Consider the following 27,802-nt stretch of genomic DNA (forward strand, 5'->3'; position numbering starts at 1 on the left):
GAAGAAGAACGGAGAGTTCGTGAGGGATTGTATAATAATCATAATGAAGAAGACAGTTTAAGGATGAGAAACTTCAAAGAACAGCTGTACATAGGTTTGAAAGGTATGCACATCAATAACACAAGAACCAAATTAACATCCAATTGCAGCATAACAATTTGTACAGCTGGGAACTTGTATGTAGGCCCCTACAAGAAAAAGGATCGTAACTGGGGTGTTAAAGAGGTCTGATTCTGAAAATGTACAAAGGGCAAAACGGGAAAGAAATAACCTTTAACAGTGCCCACAACAAGATGCTGCAGAGTGAAAGATGAGATAAACAAGACATCTCAAAATTTAATGTATGGATGGTCCGCTCACCAAAGCACAAACTTTGCCCAGAGTCCTGAAAAGAATGACTTTATGAACCTGCAGCTCGGATAACATCCACTACATCCTTGGGCATAATCAAATCTTTTTAGCTGGTTACACTAAGTCTCCATACAGAGTTTGTAGGTTGTGAAGGCTTGGATGTAGAACCCTTCCTTGAAGCTGGGACAGTATATCCGAAAAAGAGTAAGTCGGAGGAGGCAAAAGACACTCAGACCCAAGAGATTAGTGTACTAGACATCAGAGCCCAAACAGGGAAAACCTGAATGTGATGAAGCCCTACCCTTCCTGACCTTGTTCAGAACCAGAGGAAGCAGTGGCAGACACAGGAACAGGTAAAGGAGATCAAAGTCCAACAGTATAAAGGAACATTTAGGTGGAAATTATCGTGCTTAAAGCACAAGTTACTTACCTTCGGTAACGATATCTGTAAGAAATAGTAGTTAGTATTAGATTCCTTACCTTAGAATATCCCCAGGCGTCAGACTGGATCCGGAAAATTTTGCGTAGCAGTACACCTGCGCGTCGGTAGGAGTCGTCTGCGGCGCCGGGATGAGGTCGGAGTACTTACACGCCGGCCTCGTGCGTGGACGTCAGTTCTTATACATAGCTTTTCCGCACCAGAAACGCAGAGCCAAGATAAAAAACCAACACTGGTGCCATGAAACTAGGGCCCTGAAAGGGGATGACCTTAACCCTAGATATCGGTTCGCAGAACCGGGAGGATGGGTGGGGCGGTAAGGAATCTAATACGAACTACTGTTTCATACAGATATATCATTACCGAAGGAAAGTAACTTGTGCATCTGAAAGAAACAGGTTAGTATTAGATTCCTTACCTTAGAATAGATACCCCAGCAATACCAACCCCGGTGATGGGTCTGCGAACCAATGATCACATCAGAAAGTCCTGGAGAATGGAACGGACGAAAAAGCCATCTCTCCGGACTTGGCTGTCAGGCAGTAGTGTCTTGTAAACGTGTGCAGCGAGGTACACGTAGCTGCCTGACAGATGTCCTGCAAGGGTACTCCCCGACCCAGGGCAGTAGTAGCCGTCGTGGCCCGAGTGGAATGGGTCTTCAGCCCAACAGGAGGCTCCTTTTTAGCCAAAGAGTAGCATACCTTGATGCACAACACGACCCACTGAGAGATGGTCCGCTTGTGCACTGGTGTGTGCGAGCCAAATAGAATGAGAGCGCACGTTTTGGATCCAGACGGTGGAGCCTCTCATCCTCTTACGAGGGATGCGGAGGTGGAAAGAAGGTGGGCAAGGTGATGGACTGCCCGATGTGGAAGTCTGTGACTACCTTGGGCAGGAAAGAGGGTCACGTCCGCAACACAACTTTGTCCGGATGGACAAAGGAAAGGAGGTTTAGAGGAAAGAGCCTGGAGCTCACTCACCCTCCTGGCAAAGGTGATGGCAACCAGGAATGCAGTCTTCAGAGTAAGGAGACGAAGAGGACAGGTATGAAGTGGTTCGAAAGGAGCGCACATCAGATAAGTCAGAACAAGGCTCAAGTCCCACTGAGGCATCACGAAAGGAACAGGAGAAAACATGTGAGACCTGGCTTAATGACTACTCCGGTCCGGGCATTGCATCTGCCCTCCCTGACAACTATACGTACACAGGAAAAAACAGAGTGGGGAAAGAGGGTGGAGGTATAGCCATAATTTTTAATAGACTTTACTCCTGTAAATGGAAGGATCTTGATATACCTAACAGTGAAGCAGGGTATTTTAAACTTCTGCTATCTCCCAATTTCACCCTTTCAGGGATGCTCATATACCGCTCTCCTGTCCCGGCTAGTTCCTGGGCCAATGTTTTCCTGAGTATATAGCTCCTTTGCTTCAGAACTCCACCAATTTTTCAATTGGTGATCTTAATTTGCATTTTAATGATCCTTCTTGTTCTATTAGCACCAATCTTCTTCAGGATCTTGCAGCTCTCAACATCATTTTACATAATTCTGGCCCCACCCACAAGGCTGGGAACCTTCTTGATCCCATTTTTTCAAATTTAGAAACTATTATATGCAGTCCATCTTTACCCATATTATGGTCAGACCATTATATTTTGCCTTTTTCTGTTACTACTGGATGTCTGTCCAACATCCCTTCTACCTCCAATGAATTCAGACCTACCAGAAACTGGAAAAATGGATCCTATTAAATTTAACTCTGGTCTTGAGAATACCAGGCCCCTTACCGAAGTCACCAACACTAAAGCGGAGGCCATTATTCATAGCTGGCTCACTCAAGCTGCTAGCCTATGTTTACCCGAGCAAAAGAAAAAGTACAATCTACACCATCCTCCTGCGCCTTGGTTTACCGACGCACTGAAAAAAGAACAAGCATTTACAATGCAATGGTTTTGCCTTTGTTAAAGTTAGAGCTATTGGCATTGCTCTTGACATTATTTTTATTTATGTTTTTTTAACATAAATAAATGGCATTGTCATTTACAATGCCAATAGCTTAATCTCTCGCAAATGACAAACACCCACACAGAGCCCCCCCACACACACACCCACACAGAGCCCCCCACACACACAGCCACACAGAGCCCCCCACACACTGCGAGCCCCCCCCCACACACACACTGCGAGCCCCCACACATTGCAGGCAACAGAGGCACGTAAACATCTCTTAGGCGTAAGGCATTCTGAATCATAATTTGAGTAAGCTGAGGTGGGGTTGCTTTTGGAGAATTGTATGCTAGGAATGTCATTCTATTGTAGAAGACCAAGGCAAAAAAAAGTAGAAATAATATTTCAACAACAATAGAAAATGTAAGGGAAATATATTTGGAGTTTCAAGATCATAGTTCTGACCTATAGAGAGAATATTTCAACTAGGAAGTTAAGCTACTTTGTTTAAGGATATCCAATTCCCTAAATTAACACTTTAGAAAATACTGGAATAAATAAAGGAAAATCTGCAGAGCCAGTTGGTTTTCCGGAAAAGATATACTAGTTATTAGAGGAATAATGAGTTACTGTAGTTCAAGAAGTTATAAACACAATTTGTCTCTCTCTATGTGTATCTATCTATATATATATTTTTTGAGAGAGATATATATTTTGTATTACTAGCATCATAAAAGTATGTTTGGCATTGACTTACTAAAATGTGGAGAAGCGTCCAGTCAAGTACACAAAATCGTAGGTTTACACTGATACAAATGACACAAGTCGAGTTGTGCACGTGAAGTGCAGTGTTTTCAAAAGTGTGCTTTGCGACATTCCTAACAAAAAGATAAAGATCTGCCTCAGCAAGAGGGTGGGTGTTGCCCAGGATCCTATATAGAGGTGCCTGTTGCCTACAAAGCCTGGATAATTTTTTGCCTCCTACATGCATTATTTTTATGATTTTTCAGTGATTCCAAGTTTTCCATACAAGCTATAAAGCATAGACTGCATAAAATGCGGAACATGGAATTGTTTAGGAAAGGGGTAGAGGGTCAAACAATGGAATGGAATTCCTATAAACGACCCTTCGCTTGGGTAAGTAAAGCCATAGGCTGGCAGATAAAGTGTCTGTAAATTTTAACCTTTATGAATGTGCAATCCTACAAGTTTAAAAAGTGCACACGTTCTATTGGCTAAAATATGTAATTTGTGAACAAGTAATAATCTCAGCTTTGACATAATTCATGTGAAGTGTGGGTCAGGAAACCAGTGCCATTTGCCCAATATATAGGTCGTAGCTATTGCTTTGCCGAGTTTTCCCTTGTAATCTGCGCTTCGAAATAGTGACTCAGAGAAAGTGAAAGTCAGCTGCCATATTAAACTTGTGCATCTCAAAATAGCACTACAGAATACTCACCGGTCTGAGGACTCGCACCACCTCCTTGAGGACCCCCTCCACGTTCCGCACCGAACACAGCACCAGCGTGCAGACCACAGCATCCGCGGAGCCGCTGGCCACCGCCGACATGTCTTCCCCAGACGCCACGAGGAAGCGCGTGAACCGGACGCGGTCATTTTCTGCAACGCTCTTGCCCAGGAAGCGCTCGAAGTCTGGGTTCGGATCCGTGCACGTGACTCGGCATCCTGGCGGGAAAAACTGGAAATTTGTTCCCGTTCCGCCTCCGACCTCCAAAATGTTGAGCTTCCCCCCGGGGCCGGCGAAGTCTAGCATATTGGTGAAAAGAGTCTTCTTGAAGGAATGCATCTTCCGGTTGTAGACGTGGCTAAATGTGGCCAACACGTACGGAAACATCTTATTGGCTAGTGGCTGCCATACTCCTAAGAGAGCCAAGAGGTGCACTGGCAGGGTCAGCAGCATGATGCCCCCCTGAAGGGTGGCTATGAGAAGGCCCATGTTCGGAGCCGAGGGCGCCGCCGCCTCTGAGGTCTGCGCTCTCGAGCTGATGCGTGTCTGAGCTGCGCTGGATTTACTTCGTAGGAATAATGCACACCATATGCACAGAGAAATCCACATTCAGGTTACCGGTATGTTTGTTCGTTACAAACAAGGGTGTTCCATAGCACACAAAGCTGGAATTAATAGTATATATTTTGTACACGATAAATAGATTGCCCGTCATGTCCAGAATTATTCCTTTATGCAAGGAAATGTAATTAATTAATTTGTTTTTTTTATAAAGAAGTAACGAATAAATAAATATTTGCTACAAGTCGATGCTCTAGAGTTTGTACAAGTTTCGCCTGGTGTGCTCGAAAATTAATCTAAAACGAATTCTTTCAAAGGCTGTGTCCTGAATGGATACACTTGCAATAATGTTTAAATCTACATAAGTAATTCTTCATTTTGCACAGTGACGCGTTTGTTTTTTCTGAGAGTGGAAATATTCAGAGTAACAGCTAAACCTCCTGGATTTTGTATAGTACGGACCTGTAAGGATGTGAGTTTGGAAACTGAGCTGTCACGTACGGTCACTTTACCCCTGAAAAAGGGCAACTGCTCATCAAATAGGGTAGTCTGGGGCTCCAAGAATGGCCACTTTCAAAGTCAAGAATCACAAAGGATTAGCCGGGACAAAGGGAACACGTGGATGCTTTATTCAGCCTGGTTCAGGGGGTGACAGGTCTCAAAGAGAAGCAAAACAGGAACCGGGCTCGGAAGGGCACAACATTCCAAGACGACATTTCAAACACTCTTGAAGGAAGCATGGGGTGCAAAGGGTGGGGCTTCAGCAGACAGATGCAGCGTTCACCGGGCTGTCCCTATACTGCATTATCTTTTGGCATTGTTAAAGGGCTGGAACTTTGCAGCCAGGATTAGATTTCTCCCGGGTTGACCGTATAAATACATTGCCACTTTTGGGCTTATGATGGTTTCGGATGGGGGAGGGGCGTTGCAGCCAGGCCCCATATAATACACTAGTACGTTTTTGGGGCGGTTTAAAGGGTTGGAGGATTCAACAGGATGTGCCGAGAATTCACTGGGCTCTAATGTTTGGGGTTTCTGCACTGAGATAGCAGCCATGCCTCGGGTGACTTTAGAACATACTATTTTTTACCTTAAACACAAAGGCCCAAGAAACACACTGATGCAAACCCACACCAAGCGTCCTTACCACGGTATATCTTTCTGATAAGCCCATGTTACCCAATGTCCACCTTCTAGAAACTACAGACTTGCAAAAGTGCAAAGATAATTTCATTTTTATGAGAAAGTGTAGCACTCGAGGCATGTTCCGTGGAAGAAAATTTGTATTTAAATGTAAGTTTCCAGATCCTAATACAAGAAATGAACTAGATGTTGCCCTAAAGTAAAATTAAAACTCTGCGAATTAGAAAAAGTTTGTTCTAGCCAATGTTCTTCTTATCCCTGTGACCATCTGCCCGTAACAACCTCATGCTAATTACGTGCTGGCTGACACCACTGAGGCTCCTGGGTGAGCTGCTGCCATTTCAAAGGGTTCAGGGTTTGACACATTTACAATGACCTCTGGTAGTGCCCAAGTGCCTTTGATATGACAACTCCACCCTCCTTTGATAAGCATCAACACCGACAACTACCCCATTGTCTGTTAGGGGGGCGGGGACTCTTCCAGTCCACCAAGAAAGTCTCCCTTCTGTGCCTCACAGGAAAACATGCGTTAAAACAGTACATTCAATCACTTCTGCATGCAGTATTGTACAACATGAAAAGTATTTCCACAGGTTTGAATAGTATGCCCCTATATTGTACCCCATGTGGCCTATGTCCACATGATTATATAGGAGAAGCCCGTCCCCCCTTAAGTTGTTCTGTGTGACCCTCAAGTGCGTAGACTTGTGCAGGGGCCTTCGCGCGCACTCCTTGTCACTGTATAATCCTCCCGAGCATGCTGGTACAGTGTGAGCTGCTTCTGGCTTGCAGGATTCTACGGAGCTGGCCTCGTGTTCTCATGACTGTGCCAGGGGAGCCTCACGTCACTAGATTGGTACAGTATGAACCTCACAGTCCTGGAATCTCACAGTGTGAGCCTTCTCCGCGGGACTGGACAGTGTGTACAATGTGAGCGCCTAGACATAAAACGTGTACTGTGTGAGCCCGCTGTCCTTACCATCGTCCGGCAAGAGGCCCACGTCTTTAAGAATGGACGTTAAGAGCGAGTAGCGAGGCCGTGTCTAAGGGTGTTCCGTACGAGCCTTACATACACGGGTGTTTGCACTAAGGTGTGTCTAGGGTGCCAGAAAAAGGAATCCGCTTAATATCGTGCACTGTAGTACATTTACTTTTCGAGGTGAGATGACAACTAGATGTTTAGCTGCGTCTGCAGGAGGGTCCCCGTCCCTCTGCAGGCCTCGGAGGAAGGAAGGGTCACTGGGAGTTCATAGCAGACAAAAGAGCAGCCGGATCACAGCGCGTCCCCACATTAGCATTCTGGCCTTTGATTCCAACTGGCCCAACAAGCTCCCGTACAAAACACCAAAGCCTCAGTGAGAGCTCAGCCCCCGGATTAAGATGTGGCGATGTGTGCCTGGCATGAAGATGCATGTCAAACAAGGAACAATGGCTGACCTGTGCCTACAGTACCGTGCCCGCCCTGCCCACGTCAGGCCTGCAGCAGGTTTGCGCTCTCAGGGGAGTGTCAGACAGACTCTTAGTGATTTGCGCCCACAAACCGAAAGCACTAATGACGTCATTTCTGCTCCTGCTAATATTGGAAACCAAGACCAAGATATTAACTTATTGTTATATCTTGGAGAGCGCTCCGTACCTGGCCAGCAGAACGGTTCCAATACAAAGCACTCAAACCTCATTGAAACAGTACGTTCCCAGAGACGGCATTTTAGGTCAAACTAGAGATAACTCCCAGTTTTATCATCCTCATAAAAACGTGGTTAGGGCTAAAGGTATTTAAAAGCACGGGGCTGCGTGTGGCCATGGCAGAGCTGTAAAGCTTGGTGGTGGTGGTGGTGTGGAGTTAGCAAAGATGCAAAAAAGCCATCGGAGTAAGAAATAAGCCTTTTCCTTCGGGGGAAAGATGTGTGTGTTCGGAAAGTTTTGTTTCCGTGTATACGGAGCACAACCCCAGGTCCATTATTTTCCTTCACTATAGCTATGTGTGGTCCTGGGCACCCCATACATTACCCTGGTGCCCCTGTTTACTGCGATGGTCGTGCCTACTGAGAACCGCCGTGACGAGTGTCTATAGAGGAGTCCTGGTGGGTGGCTTTTGGACTACAGTGTTCCGCTTGTTGTAAGGCTGGCGATGCGAGCGGGCGTGCTGTATTGTTGTGGTATCACCCTGCGCCGGCAGCAGCAGGGCCGGTTTTTCAGGTCATTGTTTTCTCGTCTCGCCCTCTGTGCCGCTCGCATTAGCAGCATAGAGTGCTGCACGGTGACAGCAGAGGCGGCAGCGCCAGTACTAGACGGCTATTTAAACCCTGCTAGGCGAGCACTCTCCCATCACATGACCCGCCGTTGGCTGTTTGGACCTCCACTGCAAACCGGAGCAGTCAGCAGCGCCCGAAGCACCGTGAGTACACAGGGCACCTGGGCAGGGGGCGGGGTGGCTGCTGGAAAGCTCGCAGCGCTGCTGCTGGCTGCCTAGCGACGCCGAAGGTGAGCCGCTGTGCAGTGGCCGCTTCATGGTGTAAACAGGAGGCGGCCGCTTCTCACTGTCCCTGCCAGGGCAGAGTGATCTCAGGCCGCGCCCCTGAGCTCTGCAGCAGGGGAAAGGACGCCTCTAACCATTAGTTCCTGTGCATCAGGGAGAGAGCAGCGCCACTTGGAATACCCTCGTGGCGCTACGTCTAAGGATGTCAGCCAGGCTCTTGTTTCTGAACGCGGACGGCGCTCCCACCCACCGCGTTTTTCGCCAGGAGTGGAATGGTGTGCCAGGAGATGCTGATATCACAATTTGACTGACAGATGGAAAGTGTTCATCATTTTCCAAATGTATATTATCATGCCAGTCGCTCTTAGGTGGCTTGCTTTCTGCATCTTCGGCCGGTGCCGCCATTGCTGAAACAAGCGGGAGGGGGCGGGAAAGGGCGAGGAGAGACGCATCGCCATTGCGAGGCCAGCATCAGGAAACAAGCGGGAGGGGGCGGGAAAGGGGGAGGAGAGACGCAGCGCTATTGCGAGGCCAGCATCAGGAAACAAGCGGGAGGGGGCGGGAAAGGGGGATGAGAGGCGCAGCGCTATTGCGAGGCCAGCATCAGGAAACAAGCGGGAGGGGGCTGGAAAGGGGGAGGAGAGACGCTGACGACGGCCGGAGCAGGAAGGCGGGTGCCGGCAATGCCGGAACAGATTCGGGGGCGTTCCCGGCTTTTGGCTGACGTCGCGTGACGTAGCCAAAAGCCAAAAATTCTCAGGAACGCCCCCGAATCTGGTCCGGCATTGACGGACAGGCCCGTCTTCCAATGGCTAGCCTCCATTTATGGAGCTAGCCAATGAAAGACGGAGGCCGTTCCTGTCTCCCGTATAGATCTCAAGAGGTTTTCGCCTGCGCGAAAAAGATGCGCAGAGCGCATCTTTTCGCCAGGCAAAACCTAAAAACTATATGTAAAAACCTTGAGCGCAAGTGGCGCATACACTATGATCTAGGCTTCAAGCAAATGTATAAGACTGCCTTAACTAACTACCACTCACTCTGTAAATCTGCCAAAAAGGAATATGTCAATACAACCATACCCGAGGCACAATATCGCCCCAAGGCACCACTTTTTAAGGTTGTACAAGAACTTTCGGGTGCAGCTTGTCAGACCAAAGCGCCTTGTTTAGATGTTTCACAGTGTAATTCATTGGCCGATTTTTTCATTTCTAAAATTGACACCATCTATATCGATTTTGATAAATCTATTTCCCCTTCTCCCTCTCCTAAATTACTTGATTTAGTCACTCCTTGTGTTCCTGAGGCTTCTGTGGGCATGCACCCCACACTTTTACAACAGAATAGCCTCTCCAACATCAGATCTGATCCTGTGATCTTCCTCGAATCTGAAGCCTTAGAGGGAACCTCTCCTTTACCTGCTCAGCATATCTGTAATTGGGATCTCCTCAATAGCTCTACACTTCTTAATATTATTAGCAATATTAAGTCTGGCTCTCCACTGGATCCACTCCCCCTCAAATTCTAAAAATTCTTGACACCTCCTCCCTTAATCTTATTTTGGATTTACTTAATTCTTCTCTCAGAGAAGCTACGGTACCTGCCACATTGAAACATGCCATGATTATTCCTTTATTAAAAAAGACTAACGCCGACCCCAATAATCCATCCAAATTTCCACCCCATCTCCCTCCTACCGGTTTTCTCAAAAATACTGGAAAAACACATCAATTCACAACTCACCCAGTATGTTGAAACCAATAATATCCTTCATCCATCTCAATCAGGTTTTAGATCCGGTTTCTCGACCGAATCCACTCTGTTGGGGGTCTCAGAAACCATTCGATGCCGAGTGGATGGGGGGGAAACCGTGGCACTCATTTTGCTTGATCTGAGTGCCGCATTTGATCCGGTTTCCCACCCCATCCTTATCAACGCTCTTAAAACATCCGGCATTACTGGCCCAGCTCTTAATTGGTTTGTTAGTTTTCTTTCCGACCGGACCTTCCAAGTCTTCTCCTCCTCTTCGGTCTCTCAAATTTATAAATCAGCGTATGGTGTCCCCCAGGGCTCTATTTGGAGCCCTTTACTTTTTAATCTGTATGTCAGATCTTTGGCTACAATTGCGGAACAAGCTGGGTTAGTCATCTACTCATACGCCGATGATACACATATCTATTCTCTTTCAACTGGTTTTCACTCCTCACCACCTTCCCGCAGTGTAGGGCTTAGTAACATCGCCACATGGATGCATTAAAACAAACTCAAATTGAACGGGGGTAAAACAGAGCTTCTTCTGTTTGGTAAGAACACTAATCTGTGGGGGCCCCAACACTGGCCCTCTCAAATGGGTACCCTCCCCGTTCCTTCAAAAACAGCACGCAATCTTGGCATCTTTTTTGACGACCAACTTTCCATGAAGCACCACGTGGTCAAAACCTCTTCCACTTGTATTACCATCATTAAGTGGCTCCGTAAGATCATTTGGATGCTCCCTCAGGAGACACAAAAAACCGTAGTCCAGGCCTTAATCACCTCTAGACTGGACTACGGCAATATCCTTCTCCTGGGGGCGTGCAAAGAGGCGACCCGCAAACTACAGACAATTCAAAACATGGCAGCTCGGCTGCTCTGTAAACTTCCCAACTCTTCCTCCACTTCTAATTCCCTTCGGAATCTACATTGGTTACGCATTGAAAGCCGCGTGAAATTTAAGGCTCTTTGCTTCATGCACAGAATCAATACAGGTTTGGCCCCACTATCTCAGGACCTTGGTTCACCGGTTTTGCCCTGCTCGCACTCTCCGTTCATCTTATCAGAAAAGGGTTTCAAGTTCCCAGAGTTAGGAGAGCCAGAATGGGTGGTCGTTCTTTTTCCGTTCCGGCTCCCTTCCTCTGGAACTCTCTTCCACTCTCCCTGCGCACTGAATCCTGTTACCTCAAGTTCCGCAGAGAAGTTAAAACTTGGTTATTCAACCGATAATTTGCTTCTTCTTTTAGTTTGCTCTCCTCCTTAATTTGGTCCTAGCGCCGGGAAACCTCTGGGTAGCTGCGCGCTTTATAAGCTTAAATATAATAATAATAATAATAATGTGAGTGATGCCCTTCAAAAACCTATTTATAACTGGGGACTTTAGTGCCAGAACAGAGCTCTACTGTGCAAAAGAGAGAAGAAAGAGGAGAACCTCTGAAAGAGGGGCAGAAAGGGGATCCACAGCCTTTGCTGTGCACCATGCCACAAATTTGTTCCACCTGAAGGCGTATACCGACTTTGTGGAGGGGAGCTTGGCTGCCAGAATCACATAACAGACTTCAGGAGGCAAGTCAAATGGCCTCAACTGCCCCGCTCAATCTCCACGCATATAAGTGGAAATTGGACAGGTTCGGGTGCAGGACCGTCCCCTGCTGTGGTGACAGAAGGTCCTCCTGAAGAGGCAGACGAATCGGAGGATCGACAGACATGCGGAGTAGCTCGAGATACCAATATCTTCGTGCCCAGTCCGGAGCCACAAGGATAACTTGGTCCCGGTCGCGTCGGATCTTCTTCAGCAGTCTGGGCAGAAGTGGTACAGGCGGAAAGGCGTACAACAGACCGCAGCTCCACTCATGACGAAAAGCGTCTCCGAGCGAGTGCCGCCTTGGAAATTCCAACGCGCAGAACTGAGGACATTGCACGTTCTCTTCTGTGGCGAATAGATCTAATCAAGGCTCTCCCCACTGATGAAAGAGGCCTTGCGCCACGTCCGAGTTCAGACGCCATTCGTGATCCATCATGCACCGACGGCCGAGTTCGTCCGCCCTGGCGTTCAGGGAACCTGCCAGGTGTTGAACCACCAGGGACACGCCCTGATGTTCCAGCCACTGCCAGAGGCGCAGAGCCTCCTGGCATAGGGTCCACGACCTCACCCCGCCCTGTTTGTTGCAGTACCACATGGCGGTGGTGTTGTCCGTGAACACCTGCACTACACTCCTCCGGACAGAGGGGAGGAATGCCTTCAGTGCAAGCCGGATCGGCCGCAACTCCAGAAGGTTGATGTTGAGCCGGGACTCCGCCGGAGACCAGAGGCCTCGGGACTCCGCCAGAGACCAGAGGCCTCTGAACTCCGCCTCTCCCATGTGGCTCCCCCAGCCCTATAGGGACGCGTCTGTCACAACTACGTGCTCCGGTTGGGGTAGGGAGAGGGATCTGCCGCTGACTCAATCGCGGTCCTTGAGCCACCACTGCAACTGTCTTGCAGTGCCCTCTGAGATCAAGACATGGTCGGACAAGACGCCCTGATGCTGGGCCCACTAAAACTTCGGGTCCCACTGCAGAGCCTGAATCCGCCACCTGGTGTGATGCACCAGAAGGATGCAGGAGGCCATCAGCCCCAGAAGCTGCAGCGTCAACCTGACCGAGACTGGGGATAACGGCTGAAAGATCGGAATCAGAGCCTGAATATCCAGAACCCGCTGTTCAGGAGGATAAACCCGAAACTGCGCCGAGTCTAGAACCGCTCCGATGGAGAGGAGTTTCTGAGAGGGACACAGGTGTGACTTCGGCACATTGATGGAGAACCCCAGCAGGCGCAGGAGGACGGCCGTAGTCTGGAGGTGGCGGACTATTGTGTGGGGCGAGCCCGCCTTCAACAACCAGTCGTTGAGGTAGGGGGAAGACTGAAACTCCTAACCTGCGCAGATGAGCTGCGACCACCGCCATCACTTTCGTGAACACCCGTGGGGCGCTGCTAAGGCCGAAGGGGAGCACGGTAAACTGAAAGTGCTCCTGGCCTACCGTGAACCGCAGGTAACGCCGTTGGGCCGTCAGGAAGGAGGTTGTGAAAATAAGCGTCCTGCAAGTCCAACGCTACCATCCAGACTCCTGGGTCCAGGGCAGCTAAGACCTGAGCCAAAGTCAGCATCTTGAACTTCTCCTTCTAGGGGAAGCCTGTTGACGTCCCCAGGTCCAAGATAGGGCGTATGCCCCCTTTGCCCTTCTTGGGAACCAGAAAGTAGTGGGAGTAACAACCACACCCTACTTCTGGATCAGGAACGCGCTCAATGCCCCCCTTGGCCAAGAGGGCCGTAACCTCCTCTCGCAGAAGATCCAAGTGATCCCCCGACACGCGGTGGCCTTGCGGTGGTATGGCTGGAGGGGTCGCCTCGAAGGGGAGGGAGTAGCCCCTTTGGACGTTTCGCAGCACCCACCTGTCCGAAGTGATGTTGCGCCAGTGAAGGAGGTGATGGCGAACCCTGCCCCCCTCTTGTGGGCCTGAAAGCTCGGACTAGGAAGGCTTTGAGGTGGATGCGGATGTGGACTGGCTCGCTGTTGTCCCCGGGCACCCCCACGGCGGTTAACACGTCTGCCACCGCGCTGGAGGTTAGTCTGCCGCCCGTGGCTGGCAGGACGTGTGGGGGCGCCCCTTCCTTGGCCGCGAAAGGCAGCAGGTTGCTGGCGAGGGCCGACAGGCCCAAGGACTTGGCCGTAGCCCTGGAGTTCTTAAAGAGCACAAGTGCACTGTCTGCCTTGTCGCCAAAGAGGCGACGGCCATCAAACGGCATGTCCATTATGGTGTTTTGGACATCAGCTGAAAAGTTGGCGGACCTCAGCCAGGCGTGGCGACGAATCGCCACGGTCTTAGCCATCACTCTACCTAGCGATTCCGTTGTATCCAGTCCACACCGGATGGAATACCGTGCCGCATTTCGACCCTCCGCAAGGGCTTGGGCGAGTTTAGTCCGGGTCTCCTCCGGACATTGTGGCAGCACGGCCCGACCGTGTCCCACAGAGAGTGGATATAACAGCCCAAGAGGCACGCAGTGTTAACGGACCGCAACCCCAAACTTAGTGAGGAGAACATCATCTTGCCATACTGTTCATACCTCTTGGATTCCCGATCGGGGGAGCCGTCAGGAATGCGGTCTGGGAGTTAGAGGCCTGTATGACCAGGCTCTCGGGGGTGGGGTAGGTGGACAGGAAGCAAGGGTCGCCCGGAGCAGAGTGGTGGAGTCTGGCCACGTTTCTATCTACAGGGGGACCTGTAGCGGGCCTGGACAAGGTGCCCAAAAGAACGTCAGATAAAGCCGCATTAAACGGCAGCAGAGGCTCCGAGGAGCTTGCATGCGGTTTAAGGACCTCAGTGAGGAGGTTAGTCCTCACGGCTGCGACAGGGAGTTCAAGAGATAAGGCCTTGGCCGCCCGCGTCAATACCACACTATAGGCAGCCTTCTCCTCTGTAGCCACGGTAGGAGGAGAGACAAAACCAGTGTCTGGCGAAGTGTCCAGACCACTGGCATCCCCTAGCTCACCTGCCCAGTCCTGATAAGGCTGGCACTCACGTGCCAGAGGGTCCTCATACCCTTTCCAATCCTCCTCGCCACCCTTCTCCTAATACTCGGGTTCAAAGGATGGGGCCGGGTCATAGAAGTAAAAATCTCCTAGCGGCGAACCCGAATCTAGGGTAGGACCAGGGACGAAGTCGTCCTAGAACGGCACCGGGGGCGACACCCTGGGGGCCGGCGAGGTCATAAGGTCGACAAGAGACAACCCGGATCCGGATTCAGCTGGACCCTGCGGCGTCGGGACCAAAGTCGCCGGGGCCAAAGCACCCGGCCCGCTTGGGGACCCAGTCGGGCCGCTTGGCCCAAAGGCGCAGCGGAACCAGACAGAGAAGTGAACGACCTCATGGCCATGAGGAAGGCCTCGATCTCCTCTGGCGTCGCGTTCTGCCCAGGGACCGGCGGGTATGGAGCAGGCCGCGACGTTGCGGCTCCGGCGGAGCCGCATGGGCAGTGTCGCCCGCACACCCGGCCGTGTCGCGCGAGCGGAGTCAGAAGAGCGATGACGCCTCTTCGACTTCTTGTGCCTCTTACCTGAGGACTAGGAGCCCGAGGAATGGTGACGACTCCCGGAGCTATGACGACTCTGGCCCGCGACCGGTCCCTCGACCTCCTTCTGGACCGGGACCTCTAACGGCGCGGGCCGACTGCCGGAGCTCTAGGAGCTTGCAGGACCGCTCCAGCCTAGCCTTCGACATCAAGACCCCGGCAGAAGGCATGAGGCCAGTACAACAAGAAATTTCATAACTGTCTAGGCCGAAAGACAACATAAACGAACAAGTTACTTACCTTTTGTAACGCATTATCTGTTAGAGACAGGATCTAGCTGCAATTCCTTACTTTAGAATCCTCCCCAGGTGCAAGCCTGTATCCAGACATGTTCCCACAGTACGTGCGAGCGCCAACAGAAGGCGTAACCCGACTCCGTATCAATGTCGTCCACCAGATGTGACATCAACGGAGTCCATAGAACCCCCTAGTTACGCACCAACGTCAGTTCCTTCTTTTAGGCGCTTGCAAAGCAGATCCGGAGGGGTAAGAGACAGTTTTTTTAGGCTCATCTCAATGTCTTGCTGAGAGAAGAGGGTGCTTTCTACAAGCGATGTTGTCTGTGTTTAAACCCTGGGGATCTTGTGATAGACAAATGCCGATCACGGATTCGCATACTGTGTTTGTGGTGCCTTGGTGAATATCACGACTGAGGACTGCCGTCCTGCAAGCGGCTTCGGCTAAAGGCATTGAAAGAGTGCCATATGCAATTCTTGGTGGTGCACTTCACCACAGCATTGTCCTTTTTCACCAAAGTCTAGGGACCGGTCGAGGCGTTGATCGGGTGAGTCGCCGCCTCAGTTGACGTCCTGGAAGTCTCACAGAACCCAACGGTCAAAACGTGAGTCTGACACCATATCCCAACTGACAGTTGAGGAGTCTTTACAGGAGTCTACCCCTTGCCTCCCAAAATATCCTGGAGCCGGGGCAACTCTAGCCCAAATGTAGTAATATTATTTTTCCCTGCGAAAGGTTTTTAGGCATCAGTCTCCCTCTGGTGTGCCCCCTGGCCCCAGGGAGATAGGAAGTACAAGATAAATAAGACTGAATCAAGCCTGAAACATTAGATCATATCCTGAATGAACCAGACTCAAAGCAGGGTGTGAAAAGGACTTACGTGCCACAGTGCTTAGATCAGCCACCATATAAAGGGAACTCTTGGCACTGGGAAAGAAGTGATTATGGCTCACTGATGGAGAACATTGGTGAAGAGAACCTAGATAGATGTCTGTAGGCGCTCCATGGAAGATTGTGGCATACTACCCATCAAAGTCCAGTCGTAAAGGTACATAAATAGGGGCATTCTGGACTACAAAGATGGGTCACCCTCATCTTCATAAACATCTTACATCCTGGGGGCTGTGTTGAGGCTGAAGAGCAGGGCATGGCACAAAGCAGAGGAATTGCTTATCGGCTGCAGTGCAGGATTGTTAAATTATGCTATCTGCAGGTCCAAGGATGCCATCCAATCCCCAGGATCTAAGGCGGAGAGGATCAGGGCTAGAGCCAGCCTCTTGAATTTGTCCCTCCAAGGAAGATGTTCAAGACAGAAAGGTCCAAATTCGGTTCAAGCCCATCATCCTCCTTGAGTAGTAAGAAATAACAAGAGTAGCACCATATGCTTCGCTCCTTCACGGCAACTCTCTTCATTGAAACTTTGTCCTGCAATGATGGAACCTCTTTGGCAAGGATGGAGTTATGCTCTGTCGAGGTCTTAGTGAAAATAGGAGGAACTGTATGAGGGGTTGATAGCCAGGGAAGAGCTTAACCATGACTAACATCCTGTAGGAGCGCAGAGGTAACTGTAGGTCAGTTAGGCAAGAAAAGTATTCTAAACCCCATTGACCACAGAGGTTTCCCGAAGGGGGGTACTCTGAGTAGCTGGACTACGGCAGGGGAACACAAAAACTGACATTATTGTGAGCCTGTTGTCTGCTGCCACATTACAGTTAGGAGTCTAAAATCAGTACTCCATGGGAGGCAGGACTAGACTTCATTAAACAGGAAAATATGTGGAACAGTTCTAGCTAATTAGCCATCGCTCCTCACATAACAGCCAACCAGGCAATACTGTTTGGTAAAAGTGTACACAGACTAGAAGAGTGGCCACCTGTCAAATATCAAAAACCACAGTTGGACAGAATGCAGAACAATGTCATACATTCACCCCAGTACAGAGATCTGGGCCTAAATCCATCGTTTTTTTGCACTCCACACCACCCCAGTTCAGCCATGGCCATATGCAAATCAGTCTGACCCTGTGCCTCATGGGAACAGTCCAGTCCGAACTGCCAAGCCATGCCTTCCCTGGACCGGAAACAAGCTTCCGAGGACCGGTTTCTGGAATTACAGCCGTCTTCAGCCCGGCTTGCTTGAATCCAGTGGTGTGGAGAGCATGGGACTCACGTCTGAGCATACCCATCCCAGTCGGGGTGACAAATGGGGGTGAGTGTTTGTATTGTCAACGCTCCGTCAATCATCACCTTTGGTTTTTCTTTGTTTGCCCTAAGTGTGCAGGGTATGCTCAGACGTGAGTCCCTTGCTCACTTTGCCACTGGAGTCAAGCAAGCCCGGCTGAAGACGGCTGTAATGCCAGAAACCGGTCCTGGGAAGCTTTATTCCGGTCCGGGGAAGACATGGCTTGGCAGTTCGGGCTGGACTGTTCCCATGAGGCACAGTGTCAGACTAATTTGCATATGGCCATGTCTGAACTGGGGTGGCGGAGTGAGCTAAAGAACGGTGATGGATTAAACCCGGATCAGTTGACTGGGGGTGAGTGTTTGTATTGTCAACGCTCCGTCCATCATCACCTTTGATTTTTCCCTTTCAAATATCAGCAACTGAAATGCCCTTGGCCAGAGAAATATAATCTGCCCTGGTCCTTGTGAAATGTGTAAAAGTGCCAGCTGGGGGATTGTTCTTAGGCATGGCAAAACATACTTTAATGCAATTAAAAGTGAAAGGGGGCTGGGGGGAGAAGAAAGATGGAATGTCTCATAAGGATCGCTTTAGCCAAACAGAGGGGCTAGTATGCAAGACCATTAGGTTTGGGTTAGTGGGAAAAAAAAGTCAAATGTGAGCCGTAACTTTATTTATACAAGGGGCGATATTCATCACCATGTGAAACACTTCAAGATTCAAAAGAAGAGGGAAACAGCGGTGCGTTGGTTCAAATTAAAATGCCATATATTAAGGTTAGGACCAGATCTGAATCGCACTACGGAACAAAAGGCATAAATTGAAACGTACATTAGACATTTGAAAAAACAGATCACACGGGGAGAACTGAACAAAGAAGGCTGTCCGAAGGCAGACACTGCCGCTCAGTACTCCTTCGCTATAAGTACTGCTAATCCATGCTAGAAGACTACAAAGTCCAGAACATCTGACAGGCAAGCCTGAAACTGGCCAGAAAGTCTAACCAGATCCAAGAGGCAAATCGGTCACCCAGATAATAACCAGTGTCAGTGAAAGGTTTTCAAGCAGCAACAATGGTATGTATTTGACATTTACTTTACCATCACAAGACCCGCATACATGAGAATATAGTGACAGAGAAAGGATGAATAAAACACTATGGTGGCAAAAGGAGAAACATCTTGCCTCTACCCAAAGTAATTAGTCCTTGAAAGAAATTAAGCAAAACAGAAGACCTACATACATTTTTGGAAAAAAAGGCATTTAAGGCAGAACCAAGTGTTTATCGAACCTAACAGACAAGCTAACTGGGTTACCTTGTGGTGCATTGTGAGAATCAAGAGCAATCTGATGGCATTCCAAAAGCAATCTGTCAATGTTTTATGGATTACTGCATTATTTCAGTTTACATTTTTTCTATATAATACAAACAAACGTGAAACACAATTTGCAATGGTGCTTTAAAGTAAATTGGTGCTCATAACAGGACATTAAATAAAACTGAAGCCAGACAAGCTAATTTATTAATTATACATGGTCTTCTCTGTATTAAAAAGTGTTTTAAGAACCCATATATAAGTTGCTCGTTCAGTGCAGACGAACCTCAACGAGATATACTCATGCAGTGCTGTACACCAAGAGGTAGCAGCTTTTGGAAGGTCTCGAATTTACACGAGTTTGAGCTATTGGCATTGTAAAAGAAAATGCCTTTTATTTAGGTTTTAGTTTTTGAACCATGATAAAAAGTATTGTCCTTTACAATGCCAATAGATTAAACTCTCGTAAATGCAAGACCTATTGCATTGCAAATGCTTGTTTCTTTGGCCACTTCTAGTTATTTCAGAAAAAAAGCTCTGTGGCAAACGTAGCCTCTCCCCTCTTGCTCCAGTCTTCGACATAGGGGTACTCACAGGCTGTGGAAAAGTGCAAACAGAGACACTCACAAAAAAGGGAACAAATAGGCTTTAGAAACATGCACACAGACACTCATAGGAACAGTGGCACACAACGGCTGTGGAAACGTGCACACTAAGACACTCACAGAAACAGGGGAACACGGGCTGTGGAAACGTGCACACAGAGGCACTCACAAAAACAGCGGCACATTTAGGCTGTGGAAACGTGAATGCAGAGACATTCACAGAAACAGGGGAACACACGGGCTGTGGAAATGTGCACTCAGACACTCACAGAAGCAGGGGCACACACGGTGCTGTGGTACCATGCATTCAGAGGCAATCACAGAAACAGGCGCACATACGTTGTGGAAACATGCACACAGAGGCACTCATATTGAAAGAGGCACACAGTCTGTGGAAACATGCACACAGAGGCACTCAGTGAAAGAGGCACACATGGTCTGTGGAAACTCACACAGAGGAAATGGACTGTGGACTCATTCGTAAAGGGATAGTCACAGGAACATGGAACAAACAGGCTGTAGGTACATGCAAACAGAGGCACTTACAGAATCAGGGGAAACTGTGTGGAAACGTGGACACAGAGGCACTCACAGTGAAAGAGGCACACACAGTCTGTGGAAACGTGCACACACAGGCGCTCCGAAACAGAGGCACACGGTCTGTGGAAAAAACATGATGCAAACAGAGGAACTGACAGAAACGGGCACACTGTCTGGAAACGTGCAAGCAGAGAAACCCAGAAACGGGGGCGAGCACACACAGTCTGTAGAAACGTGTATACAGCGGCACCCATACAAACGGGGGAACACAAGAGCTGTGGAAACACGTGGACAATGGAATCATTCATACAGGGGTAGTTACAGAAACAGGAGCACCCACAGGCTGTAGATACATGCATATAAGAGGCACTCCCAGAAACAGGGCCACACAGGGGCAGTCAGTAGAGCAGGTCCTCGCAGTCAATCACTGAAAGGCACACCGGGGGTGACTTTAATCTTTACAGAGGTGAAAACCAAAAATTAAAAAAAAAACAATGACTTTCCTGGCAGTCTAACATAGGACAAGGGAGCTAAAGAGAGCCACACATGTGATGTGTCCATCACGACCAGTGCCTTAAACGGGGAGGTATTAAGAGAGACCGAGAACCTCCATTTCTTTAATTCCTGTGGGAGAGTAACTGCACTTCTCAGAAGTAACTGAGAAAGGGAGTGCCTGCGCAGTTATGTTTCCATTTCAAGCACTGATCCCACCCTTGTTAAACAACCAATCAGAACGCCAGATATTTGAATTTGCACACACCCACATACACACACCCACACGCCCGCCCGCACAGACACTCATGCAGACATACGTGCACACAGGCACACACACAGCCTTGCCCCCCTACGACTCTGCCCTCGGATGTTACTCCTTTTTCTGCCAAACTTGCTGAACCACCCGGGCCTCCTATCTGTTCATATGTGCCCTCCAAGTGAACTTCCGTCTCCCAGGCCTATTACCTGCTCAAGAATGTTACAATATTTACTAACCAGTGAAAGCAGCGGAAACACAAACAGAGTTAAATAAGGTCGGACTCGTACTCACAAGAATAAAGTACCAACAGCAGCAAAGTCACAATTTCAACCTGGGAGCCAGCCATGCTTCCTCGCTTTTCCAAACAAGCTCTCGCCATTGCGCAAAGGGGAAGCCATGCGGTTGCACTTTGCCTGTCCGGGCGCGCACATGGTTTGTCTCCCTTCGCGCACCAAATCGACAATGGAGTTTCGCCAAGGCGAAGCATGTGCTGCGTTCGCTAGGCGAGACCTAAAAAGTAACAATAACCTAACTTACCTGCTAAGGGAATTTCCTTCCATAGGATAGCATTGGTGATTTTATGTAAAAAAGTTTGTCAACTTTTGAAATGCAATAATATTCCTTAAAAATCGTACCTTTAATCAAAACGCATTTACTCTCCTGTTTTCAGGAAACGGTCCCAGGGCTGAATCTAGGATCCAGTCCTGTGTTAGCAAAAGTAATCTGCAAAGTAACCGTATTTTACTTAAAATCCCATCCAATTGAATGTACTATACCTGCAATGTGTTGCAAACTTCTTTCTTAAAACTGTAACCAAAATCAGTAAAAGTTACACTGCTATTTTGAACTGTGGTCATACAAGTACTTTACTACTGAAAAGTATTTTCATGCTTACCTGCACCAGGCTTGCTTGGTTCTAGAAATAAAAATGTATATTTTTTTATACAAAACAATTGGCCTAGAGTTCAGTTCTTTAGTGTGTGAGACCGTTTGCTGAGTGTGTACACCAAATGCTTTACACTGTCCTCTGATACTGCCTTACTGCTCGACCAAGCTACCATTTTAGAGAGTAAGATTCAATGGAGACCCTTTGACTCTATACACACTGTACCGCACTTTGGTGCAGTATATTATATAATATATATATATATATATATATATATATATATATATATATATATATATATATATATATATATATATATATATATATATATATATCCATCCAGTTTCTTACACCCTCTCACTGATCAATAGAGGCCACATCTTTTGCCATGATTTTGTTCATTGCCTACTGCCTCTATCTGATCACTAGTAATGCCTTTTTCTTAGGCAGAACCACCCAACACAGCATCCGTAGACTACACAATGCAGTTGCACTATCAACCCGCCAACAAGGGCCACTGTTTTATTTTTGTTGACAGATGTTGAAAAGGCCTTTGATTCAAATGGCTGAGGATCTCTCCTCCCCATCTTGGAGGGGATGGGCTTTGGTGTCCGCTTTATGGACAATATACATTAAGCTAAGGGCCAGAGTATGGTTACATTGCACCTTGTCTGCTTCTTTCCTGACAGAAAAGAACTACACAGGGATATCCTGTCCCACTTCTTTTAGTTTTAGCCCTCAAGACACTAGTCATAATATTGAGAGCGGACATAATTTCAGGATTATTTTTTGGTAGCACAGATTAAAGACCAGTTCTCTATCTATATGGACATGGTTCTCATGCACCTGTTGTAAACCCAACCCCCCCCCCCCCTGCCCACACGTAACCATCAAGCAGCTTGACCTAGCCTCAGGTCTGCAAGTCAATTGGTCTCAATTAGCAGTATTCCCAGTATAGGGTCACCATGAAGAGATCAGATTGGGCACAGAGTTCAAGTCTGAGGCTAACTGCTTCAGATGGGTCAGCTACCTGTTGCTCAAAAGCAGAGAGGCCCTTGTTGTCCCTCACAAAGCTACTCTATAAACTTAAAATGACTCAGCCACTCACTAACGTTTGTTGCACCAGACTTACCTCAATGATTCGCTCAGCTGCATGAGGTGGTGGCACCCTATAGATATCTATGGTGAAAAGTTGTTGATCTCATTATGATAGGGGCTTATGTATGTTCACCCCTCTTTCTTAATACTGGACAGCACATCTAATATGATTGGTTCTTTGGATTTCAGTCCGACACAGGCAACAGCTTTGAGTAGTGGACGGTGGGTGAAAAATCACCTTTACATTTCTTGTATGTAAGTTAATCTCGCACAGACTTCTCCTGGACACCAAATGTGTTTATCTGTGCAGAGAATCGCTTCAGGCAATTCAATGGGCTGGTAAGCGGACTAGGAAGATGACACTTGGTATAAACTTGAATGGAGCAACTCTCATCCTGCGGTGGTTCCCATGAGTGGGAACTCATATATATATCCCAGTCACCCCTTAACTCATTTGTGGACCTGCAGAATGATTTTCAACTGCAAAGATCCCAATACTTCCACTACCTCCAAACACTACATGCAATCTTCCCTTATCTGAAGGACACTGACCCCATAGAAAAGTTCAGCCTTTTAGTGGTTTAAGCTGGTGATTGGGTCCACAGGAGTTAAGAGGATTTCATGCTTATGAAAATCTTCATTCGTTAGTGCTACAAGCTTATTCCAGGTACTGTGGGTGGCATGGGAGGGAGAAACAAATGTTCGGAAGAGGAGTGGCAGGATGTCCAACTGTCCCTCCACAAGGTGGCTATTTCAGACAGGCATTGACCAATTCAGTTTAAATACCTGTAATACATTTTATTACATACAAGAGGCTTCAGAAAATGGATCGAGATCCCTCAATGGATTGCCTTAAAAGTCACTCAGCAGTGGGATTGTCCCAAGACACAGGCATTCTGGAAGTAACTATTTACTACGCAATCATGAGTGCTGCGCTTGGAGGTCCACCAGTCTCCTAAGGTAGCCGTACTTTATATTTTCAAGGACATGATGCAAACTAATATACCCAAGCCATATTGCTCTTGGGTCTCGTTTTGCTCAGTGAGATGTTCCACAAAACTGGATGGCCTCAGTTACCAGAGCAGGAATGGGTTGTTGAGGTGGCTGAATAAACGTACTTACAGAACCTAAGGATTCCTACAAAAGCACAACAAAATTTAGAAGGTTTTGCAACAGTTTCACACATGCATCCAGGCGAATCTGGATGTTTCTTGAAGAAATGGATGAACAGTAGCTTTACTGTCAGTCCTTGCTCCTTATACTAGAATGTAGAGCTCAGAATGGAATACAAGTATCGTACTACTGAAAGATGATTGCATTTACTTTTTTATAATAAATGGGAATCTAATTCTTTACATAAAGTAAAATTCACAGAATTTAGAAAAAAAATCTTGCATTTGGAAAAAATATACCAGCTACTACTACATTCAAAAAATGTCCCTTCAATCCAGTAACGTTGAACCTCAGGCTGCTGTAAAACTGTTTTGAGGAAATGTCCTGTTTGCTTCAGAGCTTTGCATGCACACTTCGGAACCCAATGGCGGGGGAAAAAAAACAAATCTAATATGGTGGCCATTTGTGCATTGTGGGCTTGAGTTTGGAGTTACAATGAGTACGTCCTACAACTCCACTCAAGTTGACACTCATTGGAAAAAATAAAATGCCTACAAACACTGCTGACCAAAATATGCACAGCATATGTATCTAGAAGAGACTTCACTCTACAAAATGAGAAGATTACTTATAGGATCTGGTAAAGGATGGCAGAAACCAAGGTGATTCTACAAACACAAGCTAATATTGATAGAATATTCAAGCATACGTAGCATGGCATCATGCACAACAAAGCTGAAATCGATCCATATTGTAGAGCCAGAATAAAAAGTAACCAAGAGACTGCTCGATGTTAGTCTGGTTTCCTAGACCAAATTAGGAGAACTGGGAAGAAATCTCCTGTGTGCAATACTCATAAAAAAGTGTTGAAGTTAAATATATAAATGATCATGCAACCTAAGCAACATGCTCAATTGAATTGATTCTGCCTTTTGCTTTTAAATCAATATCTAAATTATACCAGTTCCTTCCTGTGATGTTAAAGGAAGTAATGTAAGAGTTGTAAAAATTACATGTGTTCTAGATTTAACTTACCACAAAGACTTGGTTGGCACTTTCACTGAGAGTGGAATCATCCGGGCTATCAACAGGTGTCTGGCGTGTAAATTTAGCATCAAACTGGCTCACATCTTCCTCAGATTGCTTTAGGGAAGCAAAATACTTCGTCAAATATTTTAGACATTATTAAATATTTTTATGACAATCAATTTTATAATTGTATCGTTAATGAAGACCTGCTGGTGGAATTTCACAACCAGCATCAAAGGATTTTTAATTTAGATTTAAATTAGTCTAGTATGAAACACCCAACATGAACAAAACCCAAGATAATTCCCATGCTTGATCCCTCTGTAAAACATCGAAAGCCAATAAGTACAAATAATCTCTTATCTCTGTATAGCTGGACACAAAAACAACAGAAAAATGCAGTTGGCAGAGTGCTACTAGGTCCATGAATACATTGCACTGACTCAAGTAGGCGTTGAGGGTGTGTTAGAGACATATTCAAGGAGGTACAACTGCTGCATCTGTACCAGATAGATTTGAGGGAGTGTCCCTCCAGGGCAGCCTTTCGGCAGACACAGGGTGGATAACCTGTAGGTATGGTTCACAGTCTAGTAGCAATGTAGGTCTGGTTGTGGTGCCAATGAGGCGAAAATCAAACTCAGCCTTGGCATATCTGTATAGAGCACTACGCCATTGCATTAAGTCAGGGGCCAAAGTATAGATAGTTCATGACTATCTGTCTGGTGTGGGCAAGAGCCAGGTGTATAAACTTAGTGGTATACTTGCCCACCTTGGCTCTTGTAATGAGACCCAAAAGACCAAGTTTGGGCTAGCCCATGGCTTATTTCCCCATGCAACCTGACAGCTGGGTTGTAAGATTCTCCCACCAATGCTCTAACTCTGCAGGCCTAGCCCATATGCCCCCAAAATGTGGCCCTAATTGTTACATCGAGGACATGCCGCAGGCCTCTAATAGTACATAACTTGAAAGCCCTCAGGCTTCAGGTACGCTCTATTAACAAACTTAAATGTCTGCCTTAAGATCCACCAATTTATCGAGATATGAAGTACATATTGTAGGGCCCGTTCCATTCTATGGTAGCAAGTGTAACGTCCCACATGGCTCCCAGAGAAGCCAATGATCTGAGTCTGATGGCTCTTATAGCTTTATAAACCAATGTTATTAAGAGTATACCTTTTCAAAATGTCCACAACATGTGAGTGAATGCATCTATTAGTGGCCTCTTCCTGCCACTCTCTAAGTGAGCGACTTGGCTCTGGTTAATTTCGCATGTGTTAGGAAGTGTCCTTGGGGAAGATTGCATTTTGCTGGAATTTGGCACATGTGCATGAGGTGACCAGTATTGTATAGGGCTCCTAATGTGGTTATCCATCTGTTTGTGCCTTTCACTAACCAAACAAAACAGGGAAATGAACAAAGTTAAACCTACGTCACATAAGGGGGTCTGGCCTGATCTTTGATGCAGGTATCAATACCAGTTGTATCGCGCCGCCTGTAATAACATGAATCCAGGTCTAACTCTGCATTACTTATGAAGTACATATTCCCCTACTTCAATGGGGGTCAATCCACAGTCTTATTCATCGAAACTCGTTTAGCAGCAAGATAACCTTTCTAAGTCTGGAACTCCCAGACCTTCCTCATACATTACAAGATATAGCGCGTCTAAAGTAACCTCTCTGTGGCCACCATACCAACTCCATCAATAGTGTAACAATCTCTTGACGAGTCAACAGTAGGGGAATATTTGGAAATAAATAAGTCAAAATATAAACGAAGCAGTAACTCCATTTTAGCCAACGCTACCCTCCCCTTTAAAGATAAGGAAAATGCTACTTACCTAGTATGCATCTGTTATTCGCATACAGAGCTGTAGAGTCATATGCTGTACACAGATTGCCATCTAGTGTTGGGTCCGGATGTTTGCACTTTGTTTTTCTTCAAAGAAGTCTTTCCAGTCACAAGGTAGGTGGTGACTCCTTTCGGTGACAGTACACATGGGCAATGACTTCATTGTTAGATTGTTTTCCCGCAGAGGGTGATAATGGAGTTAGTAAGAGTAGTAAAAGGAGATGTCCATGAATATATATATCTAAGTATGATGTTACTGCAACAGGTATAGGTACCCGGGGAGGCGGGTGGGCGTATATTACTCTACAGCTCTATATGCCAAGAACAGATGCATACTGGGTAAGTAGCATTTTCCGTTCGAGGAATATGAGCTGTAGATCATATGCTGTGCATAGACTATATAGCAGTTATCTCCCAAAGCGGTGGCTAACATGTACCTCTTGCAGTGGTCTGAAAAAGTGTACGTAAAACTGCCTGGCCCACTCTAGCTTGTTGTCTTGCCAACACATCTAGACAATAGTGTTTTGTGAATGTGTGTTGTGTAGACCATGTTGCAGCTTTGCATATGTCAGCTATGGGTATATTTCCTAAGAATGCCATAGAAGCCCCCAGTTTGCATGTAGTGTGTGCTCTAGGGGGAACTGCTAACTTTTGTTTTGCTTTTGAATAGCATATTTGAATGCACTTCACTATCCACCTTGCAATACCTGATTTTGATATGCGATTGCCTTCATGTGGCGGAGCAAAAGCGACAAAAAGTTGATTTGTGTTACGGAAAGGTTTTGTCCTTTCTATGTAATAAAGCAATGCTCATATCGCATATAATAATAATAATAATAAAGGCATTTCTAAAGCGCCTGGTGACGCCATCTCGGCGTGTCCCCGCGCTGTGGAGAAAGAGTCAGAGAGGAGGAGGAGGCAACTATCCCTCCTTGGCAAACA

At 47.1% G+C, this 27,802-nt stretch overlaps 1 protein-coding gene and 1 pseudogene across 1 annotated transcript in view; both read right to left on the reverse strand.

Moving 5' to 3' along the window:
• The window catches only part of RPS6KB1 (ribosomal protein S6 kinase B1), a 350,261-nt gene that overhangs the window by 42,237 nt on the left and 280,222 nt on the right, over positions 1–27,802 (reverse strand). Inside the window, exon 13 of the mRNA XM_086954940.1 lies at positions 25,015–25,122. Within this exon, the coding sequence (XP_086811066.1) occupies positions 25,015–25,122 (108 nt within the window). The remainder of the gene's footprint in view (positions 1–25,014; positions 25,123–27,802) is intronic.
• Positions 4,180–4,735, reverse strand: LOC147729978 (thiol S-methyltransferase TMT1B pseudogene; annotated as a pseudogene).

Source organism: Lissotriton vulgaris, chromosome 2_1, assembly GCF_964263255.1.
Source record: "Lissotriton vulgaris chromosome 2_1, aLisVul1.2, whole genome shotgun sequence".
Lineage (NCBI taxonomy): Eukaryota > Metazoa > Chordata > Amphibia > Caudata > Salamandridae > Lissotriton > Lissotriton vulgaris.